Source organism: Durio zibethinus, chromosome 14 (assembly GCF_047325235.1).
Source record: "Durio zibethinus cultivar Kanyao isolate XHJ-2024 chromosome 14, ASM4732523v1, whole genome shotgun sequence".
Lineage (NCBI taxonomy): Eukaryota > Viridiplantae > Streptophyta > Magnoliopsida > Malvales > Malvaceae > Durio > Durio zibethinus.
Window position 1 is genome coordinate 6156215 of NC_143175.1, and position 12059 is coordinate 6168273.

Genomic DNA, 12059 nt, shown 5'->3' on the forward strand with positions numbered 1-12059 from the left:
TTCACGCTTCATACAAACCAATCATCAATCTTCAAAACTCGAACTCGAACTCTTCTCTTGAATCGAGCTCCTCTAAGCTTACTTCTTCCCATGTCTCAAACCAAGCTCTTCCTATATCTCGAACTATCAACTCTTCCCATGTCTCGAACCATCGGCTCTTTCCACATCTTGAACTTTCAGCTCTGATACCATTTGTTGGGGAACACCACAGCTCTGATACCATTTGTTGGGCTAAAAGCCTCCAATCCAATCACACCAGCGGAAGCGAAATCAAACAATAAATCAAACACACAAGAGATAACAATTTAACGTGATTCGGTCCAACTGACCTACATCCACGGATGAGAAACAAGATCCACTAGTTGTAGAGAATTACAAACATACATCAAATCATCAACCTCACTCAACAATCAATACTCATAAGACACTCACAATCTCCTTTAGTCCTATAAATTATTCTCAACCCAAACAAACACAAACTCAAACCCTTGTGCACTCTTTCAACATAACCAAATGCATACCCATATGCTCCCATACACCTTACCTATGTGAACCCTCTCAATCTCCTCTAGTCCACTCACAAACAAACATACACACCCATAAGACGTAGAGCCCTCATACTCCTATGGAGTGTCTATCCCACAAAACCCTACAACTCTTTTACATATTTTTCTCATACCTAACCCTGTAAAGACTTCACCTATTTATAACCATACAAACTTGCCCATTAAGAATCCCTCTTCTCTTAGAATTCTTCTCCTATAAGTCAAACTTGCCTATTAAGAATCTTTTTCCTTTTAGAATTCTTCTTTTGTAATTCAAACTTACCTATTAAGAATCCTCTTACTTTTGGAATTCTTCTTTTGTAAGCTTCTTGTCCATCAAGCAATATCTGACAAATCTCAAACAAATCCCAAACAAATCTCTTATGGGATTTGAGTCAATATTTCCAACAATCTCCACATTGACTCAAATTCCATTAATCATCTGTCTTCATGCTAGACATGCTTGGCTCCACCTGCAATGAAAGTCTCACAATCATCTTCTTTTGTGTCTTCACGCTTCATACAAACCAATCATCAATCTTCAAAACTCGAACTTGAACTCTTCTCTTGAATCGAGCTCCTCTAAGCTTACTTCTTCCCATGTCTCAAACCAAGCTCTTCCCATATCTCGAACTATCAACTCTTCTCATGTCTCGAACCATCGGCTCTTTTCACATCTTAAACTTTCAGCTCTGATACCACTTGTTGGGGAACACCACAGCTCTGATACCATTTGTTGGGCTAAAAGCCTCCAATCCAATCACACCAGCGGAAGCAAAATCAAACAATAAATCAAACACACAAGAGACAATAATTTAACGTGATTCGGTCCAACTGACCTACATCCACGGATGAGAAACAAGATCCACTAGTTGTAGAGAATTACAAACATACATCAAATCATCAACCTCACTCAACAATCAATACTCATAAGACACTCTCAATCTCCTCTAGTCCTATGAAGTATTCTCAACCCAAACAAACACAAACCCAAACCCTTGTGCACTCTTTCAACATAACCAAACACATACCCATATGCTCCCATACATCATACCTATGTGAACCCTCTCAATCTCCTCTAGTCTACTCACAAACAAACATACACACCCATAAGACGTAGAGCCCCAATACTCCTATGGAGTGTCTATCCCACAAAACCCTACAACTCTCTTACATCTTTTTCTCATACCTAACCCTGTAAAGACTTCACCTATTTATAACCATACAAACTTGCCCATTAAGAATCCCTCTCCTCTTAGAATTCTTCTCCTGTAAGTCAAACTTGCCTATTAAGAATCTTTTTCCTTTTAGAATTCTTCTCTTGTAATTCAAACTTACCTATTAAGAATCCTCTTTCTTTTGGAATTCTTCTTTTGCAAGTCTTCTTGTCCATCAAGCAATATCTGACAAATCTCAAATAAATCCCAAACAAATCTCTTATGAGATTTGAGTCAATATTCTCAACATTTCTTTCCTAGTGTTCTTTCCTTTTTGAAAGCTTAATTTCTATATATCCTAAATGCTTTCATCATCAGCACCTATTGAACCTGAAAATCTTTTAACTTTGAGAACTCTCACTCTCCTTCCTGAGCACTTGTTCAACCTCAAAGCCTTCTATCTTGAGCACTGTCTTTCTGAGTATTTTCCATCTCCAATGCTTTCTTTCATGGTTGAAGTTATACTTATCCTTCACCAAGTACTTTCACTTTTTGATTTAAAATCCAAACAAAGATATATTCTTAAAAAATATCATTTTATGAAGAAAAATCTTAAATTTTTAAATTTAATTTCGTGTTATTTTAAGCAAGTTTCTTATTAATTGAAAGTATATATATCTCGACACTTAAAACTTGAAATTTATAAAAGATTAATTACTTGAATAAATTTATATCTTAACCATCTCAATGATTTAAATGATTAATTTTTCCATGTTGAAAAGGCATTTCAAAAAGGTATACCCTAAAGTACATATTTATGAGGACAAGTGATATACAGGTGGAATACATATGACATTCTTGGAGGTACTCAACTACTTTCGCTGTTTCGGCTTTCTAGTTCAATCTTATCCTACACCTTCATTTTATTGGGTGTGTAGATACCTATTTTGTTCAGAGAAATTGAGTATCATTTCAAAATTAATTTGAAATTATTCTTGAATTCGAATGGTTAAGTTCAAGTGTTAAGTGGCTTTATCGAATTACCGATTTAATTGGATTCTATTTTGGATCGATTTTTCTCGAATTCTATAGGTTGAAAATCAGTCCAATTCAAATTTGATTTCTGATTATACGAGCTCGTGCCAATTTTTATAAGCCTAAATGTTTAAAGCCCGCTAGTTGATTTGTTTGTTGGCTTTTTTCCTTTTTTTCCTTTTTTCCTTTTTAGAATAAAAAAATAAAATAAAAAGATAAATTATCTTTTCAACTCTAACAACTGAAATCAAACTATTAAAAAAAATTTTTCCTTTATTCCCCTTCCATTTGGTCTTCGTGCATCATCCTCCGGTCTTCGTACATTTATTGCATCGAACACCTGCCACCTACCCTCCACCAAATTTTGTAGCAAGATTCTTGAGGGCTTTGGAAAATCGTCCCCCAACCTCAGATTTTCTAGATGTGGATTCATGATCAATTTTATAATTCTGGCTTCCCAAATTGAAAAAAAAAAATGAAGGAAAAAATTTTTACAAAAAGGTGAGCAATTGACACAGAAAAAATTTTTAAAAAAATCACTCTACCATTCTGCTAATACTCCAAAATCTAGCAAAAAAATCTTTTAACCACATCCCTTAGGGGAACCATCAGAAAGCCATTTTAAAAAAAAAAAGAATCAAAAACAAAAAAAAATTGAAAACAAAAAGTTTGATTTACGCATTGAGTTTTTTTTTTTTTTTGAAAAATTTAGTTTAAAAAAAGTGCTTAAGAGACTAAAAGGATCATTTTAAGAATTTTTAGAAAATTTTTTTGGCTTACGGTAATCTGAAAAATTTTTAATTTTTTGATGGTTGATTCAATCTTTTATTATCAATTTGAATTTTTTAGTATCCGTTTGAATTTTTCAATCACTGAAATATTGATCGAATTTTTAAAAAATTTTGAATTTTTTAACGCTAATTGATGTTCTTGCGATGACATGATAGCGATCGGTCTAAAACTAGGTAATTGTAATGGCCGATGAACTAAGGAAAATTCTAGGAAGTGAGGCTCTAGGGAAAAAAGAAAAGGGAGAAAAGAGAAAATGATAAAAAAAATACTAAAGGCCATTAAATACCCAATAAAAAACAACGTTGTCTTAGAGTTGAAGGAGTCGGGCTGACCTATCAGGATCAGCATGTAAATCGGCAAAAGACCCAACCCATTTATAAGTTTTTTTTTTTCAACATTTTCATTTTCATTTTATTTTTATTTTACTTTTATTTTATTTTATTTTTGTTGTTTTTTAGGATTTTTATTATTTATTTTTATAATTATTTTTAAAAAAAATTATGAGTAATATCTTTATTAAAACCTTAAAATCAAAAATATAAATAGTAACTTTTGATCTAAAACAAAAATGATTAAATCATAAAAACACAATTTTTAAGGAAATGGAAAGAGTTTTATTTTTCCCCTAATTTTACAAGTAAAAATATTTTTTTAAAATTTTGTTAAAGTGTTGAGATAATTCAAGAAATTATTTTTGCTAAAAAAAATATTACAAATAAGAAATAAAAAATTTATTATTTGGATAAATCTTTAAAACATGTAACTTTAAAAAAAAATTTGAAAGAGTTCAAACTTCTTTAATTACTACAAAAGAAATATTTTTGGATCTCCCCAATGAGTTGGGATGATCTAAAAATATTTTTTCACTACATAAAGATCTAAAAAAAATAAATAATGAAAATAAAATAAATAAAATACTTATTTATAAAAAAAATTATTAACATTTTAAAGAAAAATTTAAAGAGTCTTATTTTCCTTAATTATTACCAATGAAAAAAATTTTTAAATTTCACCCAAAGAGTTGGAATAATCTAAATAAAGGTTTATTTAAATAATAAAAAATAATAATGAAAATAATAATAAATAATAATGCATAAAATGATAACAAATAATAATTATTAAGTAGAATTCGATTAAATCTCTTGAGCTGAATTTTAAGAAAATTGGAAGAGTCCTATTTTTTCTTAATTATTACAAAAAAATAATTTTTGAGATTTCACCAAAGAATTGAAATAATCCTAAAATCAATTTTTCAAATAATACTTTATTTAAATAATCACATAAATAATAATAATAACATCAACAATAACAACAACAATAACAATAATAATAATAATCATAAATAATTTATAATACTTTAAATTGTATATGTTATTTGTGAATAAAAAGTATCTTCAAATGAAATTTTTAAAAATTTTGTGAATGGTCAACTTTCTCAAAATTTTTCTCAAAATTTTTTTGAATGAGGATATTTTCTAAAAATTTTGCCAAGGAGTTGAGGAATTTATAAAATATTTAAATAACTAATTTTTACAAAAATAATAAAAAAATTTATCATAAATAAATTTATAAAATTAACTTTAAATATAAAAAATACCATATTATCAAAGTATATGGATAATACATTTAATTGGTATTGTTTTTTGGATGGACGATGTAAGAGTGCTAATATCTTTCGTACTCATAATTATACTCTTGGATCCAATTTTGATTTAGCAAATCAAAAACATATTTTAGTAAATTTTAATTAATTTTAAGATTTTTATTAAAAAATGATATTTTTTTATGACTAATCACATAAATATAAAAAAATTGATGATAACTTTATAAAGTTTCTTCAAATCTAACGATCAAGTCCCTTAAATAAAAAATCGTTATGACAAGGTCTAACAAAGTCTTATAGAAAACATGCATTTTAAGCTTTCCTTAAAATCTAACTTGTTAAAATTAAGGAAGACCTTCTTATCGATCACTTTCTTTCGTAGTGTTTTTTCCTTCTTGAAAGCTTAATTTTTATATATACTAAATGCTTTCATCATCAGCACCTATTCAACCTGAAAGTTTTCTAACTTTGAGCACTCTCACTCTCCTTCCGAGCACTTGTTCAACCTTGAGCACTCTTTTTATCTTGAGCACTCCCTTTCTGAGTACTGTCCATCTCTAATGCTTTCTTTCATGGTTGAAGTTGTACTTATCTTTCACCAACTAATTTCACTTCTTAATTTAAAATCTAAACAAGGATATATTCTTAACAAAATATCTTTTTATTAGCAAAAATCTTAAAATTTGAAAATTAATATCGTGTTATTTTAAACAAGTTTCTTAGTAATTGAAAAAATATATATATCGACACTTAAACTTGAAATTTATAAAAGATTAATTACTTGAATAAATTTATATCTTAACCGTCTCAATGATTTAAATGATTAATATTTCCATGTTGAAAAGGCATTTTCAACAAGATGTACCCTAAAATACAAAATTTAGGATTGGTAATGAAATACTCACCCCCTCTGCACCTTTACTAGCTCTACTCAGGTTAGCTTCAATTAATTCGCTAAGTATACACAAGTTGAATAAATATTATAAGAAAAAACAACTTAAACTTTATTGATCAATTTTAAACCTCCATACTTAGAAGGATTAAGATCCAAAATTTTAAACTTAGCTATCCTTATTGGGAATAATGACTTAAATCGCATAAAAGATTTGTTTGATATTGGCTAGATATTACTTTATGGATAAAAAAATTTGTAGAAAAAAAATTCTAATAAGAAAGGAATTTTTAATAGGTAAGTTTATATGTTTATAAATAGATAAAGTTTCTACAAAGCTAGGTATGAAAAAAAGATATAAAAAAGTTGTAGAGTTTTGTGTGATAGACATCTCATAAGACTATAAGAGGATTACGTCATCATGAGAGTGCATGTTTGAGTGGATTAAAGGAAAATGAGAGGGGTCCATATAGATATGGTGCATGAATATACATGAGTATGTATTTGTTTGGATTGAGAATATTTAATCAGATTAGAAAAGATTGAGAGCATCTATATTTATTAATTATAGAGTGTTGATTGATGTAATTTGTATATTTGTAATTCTCTACAATTAAAGAATTTTTTTCTTATCCACAAATGCAAACTGACTAGGTCGAATCACGTTATATGGTTGCTTGATTGTTTGATTATGTTTCTGCTAGCTTTGATAGTTAATTGATTAGGAGCTTTTTTGCCTAACAACTGATATTAAAGTTGTCATGATTCTAATAAGTGGTATTTGACTTAAAGTTCGAGACATAGGAAAATGTAAGCCTTAAAGAGCTTAATTTAAGAGAGGAGTTAAAGTTTACATTTTGAAGATCAATTTACATGATGTATGAAGACATAAAAGAGAAGATAAGTGTAATACTTCCATTGTTGGTGGAGCTAAGATATCTAATATGAAAAATAATGATTTGATGAAATTTGAGGTAAAGTGGAGATTATTGAAAATAGTGACTTAAATCTCAAAAGAGATTTGTTTGACATTAGTTAAATATTACTTAATAGATAAGAAGGCTTTAGGAAAAAAATTCTAAAAAGAAATAGATTTTTAATAAATAATTTTGTATGTTTATACATAAGTATAATCTTTACAGAGTTAGATATAAAAAAATGATGAAAGAGAATTATAAAATTTTATTGGATAAACATCCCATACGACGACAAGAAATTAATGTTTTATGTGAGTGTATGTTTAAGTGGATTAGAAGAGAATAAGAGAATCCACATAGATATGGTGTATAGATAAACATAAGCATATATATTTTTGGTTTAAGAATATTTTATATGATTAAAGGAGATTGATATGATCTATGAGTATTAATTGTTGAATGTTGATTGATATAATTTATATATCTATAATTTTCTACAACTAGTGCATCTTTTTTTTAACCATGAATATAAATCGATTAAGTTGAGCTATGATAAATTATTATATGCTATATAATTATTTGATTATTTGATTATGCTTCTATTAATTGGATGATTAATTTATTAAGGACTTTTTTACCTAATAGCTTATATTATCCTAATAAACTTTTGTACCGACCATAGTACAACAGATAAAAATAAGACAAGAAAAGTGCATCGTTTCACTTACTCATTTCAATGACTTTATCAGATTGGGCCAAATAATATTACAAAATTTACTGATATAGAAAAATAATAAATAATATTAATGCACTGTCATCGATAGAAACTGACTGTATATGATTTTTTCTTTTTTAAGTTGGAATCATTTTCGAGTTAAGAAATTCGATTAAGTTGAACGAGTTTAAGTTATTGACATTTTTTATAAATAAATTTGGGTCCGATTCGAACGGATAATCTTCAGTCGCCCGATTCTGTGACTCCAAGGAATCGCCCCCGTATCCACAATGCAGACGTTGTAGATAAGATGAAATGCGATGATTTACAAGTGGCTGGATAATTTCCACTGAACCAGTTTAAGTTATTGACTTTTTTTTTTATAAATAAATTTGGGTCTGATTCGAACGGATAATCTTCAGTCGCCTGATTCTGTGACCCTTTATCCACAATGTAGACGTTGTAGATAAGATGAAACGCGATGATTTACAAGTGGCTAGATAATTTCCACTGAGCGAGTTTAAGTTATTAACTTTTTTCTATAAATATATTTGGGTCTGATTCGAACGGATAATCTTCAGTCGCCGATTCTGTGACTCCAAGGAATCGTCCCCTTATCCACAATGCAGGCGTTGTAGATAAGATGAAACACGATGATTTACAAGTGGCAGGATAATTTCCACTGAACGAGTAGAAGTTATTGACTTTTTTTTTATGAATAAATTCGGGTCTGATTTGAATGGATAATCTTCAGTCGCCCGATTCTGTGACTCCAAAGAATTGCCCCCTTATCCACAATGCAGACCCCTTATCCACAATGCAGACGTTGTAGATAAGATGAAACACGATGATTTACAAGTGGCTGGATAATTTCCACTGAATGAGTTTAAGTTATTGGGTCTGATTCCAACGGATAATCTTCAGTCGCCTGATTCTGTGAGTCCAAAGAATTGCCCCCTTATCCACAAATTGTAAATAAGATGAAACACGATGATTTACAAGTGGCTGAATAATTTCCACTACCCTCAATTTGTCTTGTACCTACATTGACAATTTTGTTTCAATCTTTTTAATTATTCAAACATTTTGAGACCAGAAAAGAATCATTTTCAGACGAATTCACCAAAAGTTCTCCTTTGCAGGAAAAGCTAACTTCTCGTAACTATTTAATTGTCACTAGTTGAATTGGCTTTGTTGGTGTACCGGCTTATTGTCTTGTATAACAAGTGTGTTTGGTACAAACAAACTTTGATTTTCTTTTTTGTTTTTCTTTTAAACGTGCATTTTCGGGTGATAGGTCACAACAAAAAATAATTGAGATGACTTTTATTTGATGTTCAATTTCTTATTAACATTATTATGCTTAGAGGTTTTGTTTCCGAAGTATGGTTTTTCGGATATCTTTATTCCGAAAATAGAGGGGCTTTAATCTTCTTTTCCCAATTAAAGAATCATTAAGTGATGCCAACAACACCATCTTTTCTAATTAATAATTAATTGATATTCAAATAAATGAAAATTATTGAATTTATTTCACGTTTAAATCAAATTTTCATTCAAAATTCATTATAAAACAACATGCTTTTCAAAGACGAATAAAATACAAATCTCTCTAAAGGAAAAAACTAAGTAATATAAGTTGAAATAATAATAAGATGAACACTTAAGTTATCAATATTGTAAAACCAAAATAATTGTACCAAAACGAATTTCTTCGAAAATAGATAGAAAAGACACAGACTTAGTATTTTTACCTCGGTAATCAATTTTCAAAAATTAGTATTATTCAATTTCCAAATCAAATTGAATGATCAATAGTGAGTCATTATATCAAAACATGCAGTTCTAGCCTTTTTACAATGTTATTCAAAACAATTAATGGCCATTTTTTCATAGCCCAAAACCTGTTTGAACGACAATTTTGGTGTCACAATAATATAAACGAGAGCATTTACATGTCTCTTCCAACAATTTTTTTTACCCACGGAAAGAGAAAAAAATTTTATTTGGCAATTTGTACACATGTAACGTTGATACATATGTAATAAGTGAATGGCTGTCGTTTCATAGACAACAAACTAGTATAAATAGATGAAAGATGGGCTAACTCAGATCACGCACAAACACTAAACCTATTAGGAAGAAGATTAACTGCAGATCACTGACATGGCTCAAGTTCAGATCACCACCAATTGTAGTGTTAAAAATAAGACTAGTTCATCGATGGCATATCACACTTGCAAAGATTGGCAAGGTACGGCCTCTTATCCTAATCAGATCCTATCTCTTGTTGAAATTTCTTTCCTACATACAGGAAATCTAAATAGTTCAGAGGGAGCTGTTGTGTATCGCATTAAAAAGAGCAATAACAAATCCTTGGATATAATGGTGGCTTGGTACGCTCAGTCCAATTCTTCCAACAAGGTATATAATAATAATAATAATAATAATAATAATAATAATAATAATGATCTTAAGTCTTTACCAAATTAAAATGCACTTTACTTCTTAGTTTTTTAAAAATTGCAAAACAAAGAAATTTTAAAGTAACGTATGATTATTAACTGTATAACGCAGGCTTATACTCTGGTCAAAGAAATTGACTACTTTACAGCCGCCCGTTGGGATGAAATTAAAGATTCCCTGGAAGCATCCAGCAAGAATAGCACCTGTACTTATGACGGATGCACCTCAGAAGTTGAAATTGACGATAAAAGTGCCGCAAAATTTTCGGCGAAAATAAGTTTTACTTAATTGCCTGTGTTAATGGCTGATGTAATAGGCTGTCAAAATTACTAAGTAAATAAAGTGCCTTGTGCATTTGCACTCTTAGACTATTAAAGTGAATTTGGCAACCAATAGACTATTACTGTGTTGATGTGTTTGTATTGTAATATTTTAGTTTCTTATGGATCGTACATCCCATCTGGGAATTTTAAATATCAATAAAGAATAACACCCTTTGGTTTATAACTTTGTTAGCATAGGGGAAAAAATTTTCTAATTATTGAATATAAAATTTTATTTCATTTTTATTGTGGTCGAGATGAAAACTATAAAATATTTTCTGTACCTTACAAATAAGAATTTATTGAAATACTTGAGAATAATTTTCAAAAATAAAAATTAATTTGGAATACTAGATGTTCAAAAATAATAATAAAGGATATAATTTTTGGACATAAAAAAAGAGAAGAGGATAAAGAAAATGAGTAGAATGAAATATAAAGTTTGTCAACTTTTTGGCCTATTGACTAAAAATGTTTGAAAAAATATGTGAGGTAAAAACTCAAGCCTCACTATCTCTATTCCCGATCTTCTATCTAGTGGAACAATAAAAACTAAATATAAAGTTTGAAGAATAAATTAATTTTTTTAATTTATTTTGCAAAACGTTTTTCTATATTTCTACTAAATTCGTATTTGGCTCAAAGAAACTCAATGTCAAAAAAAATCTTTTTCTTTATCAAATCATTTTAATGGTTGTTGAGAACATATTTTTAAGATTTACTTTAAATCTTTTAATCTCACATCAAAAATTAAGTGAAATTATAAGAATTGAAAGTTTATTTAATAAAAATATAACAAATTTTACTCTTATAAATAAGATACTTTATTTTTAGTTTTATAATCTCAAATAGTTGATACCAAAAGAATAATTAAGTAAGTGAGCTATTAAAAGATTGTGATTAAATTTTGTGTTAAGTTTTTAGTAAAGAGTTTTTTTGGTGATTTTTTTCATTCCAAAAGTTTTAGTTTTAAAGATTTATTTGTCTAGCATGTACTTTTAACGACTTTTGTGGATGAGAATCAAACATTAAAGGGTGATAAAGATTAGATTTTAGATTCAGTTGCTACTGTTTACGTTTGCAATGATATGAGTTAATTTGTGGAGTTGGAAGAAAATGGAAAGTATGAAAACATTATGGTTGCCAACAATGAAAATGTGCTGATTGAATGCATTAGGAGTGTTCGCCTTAAATTTCATAATAATGTTGTTAGGACTCTTCATCATGTAAAATATGCACCGAGTTGTAGCTACAATTTGATTGTTTTGAGTGAGTTAACTGCTCATGTATATACATTTTATGGACGAAATGATTGGTGCAAAGTGTACAAGAATAGTAGAGTGATTCTACAAGAGAATAGTATCAAAAAACACTTGTACATACTCAATGGAGACTCAGTTGTTAGGATTCTTAAAATGTAATAAAGAAAAATGAGTAAACATGTCAGCTTTGCAAATACTATTATGAAATGTTTAAAGATTTAAGTCAATAAAATATTTATTGAAGTTTGCCTTGAATCTCTTAATCTTACATCAAAAGTTGAATGAAGTTATAAGAGTTGAGAGTTTTCTTATATCCCACATCAAGAATTTAGTAAAAATATAAGACATTTCA

At 28.9% G+C, this 12059-nt stretch overlaps 1 protein-coding gene across 1 annotated transcript; it reads left to right on the forward strand.

Annotated features, from left to right (window-relative positions):
* Positions 1 to 9709: 9709 nt before the first annotated feature.
* Positions 9710 to 10629, forward strand: LOC111295344 (uncharacterized). The gene is made up of 2 exons (XM_022888802.2): positions 9710 to 10080; positions 10234 to 10629. The coding sequence occupies exons 1-2, from the start codon at positions 9823 to 9825 to the stop codon at positions 10408 to 10410; spliced, it is 435 nt and encodes a 144-aa protein (XP_022744537.1). The 5' UTR covers positions 9710 to 9822; the 3' UTR covers positions 10411 to 10629.
* The last annotated feature ends 1430 nt before the right edge of the window (positions 10630 to 12059 follow it).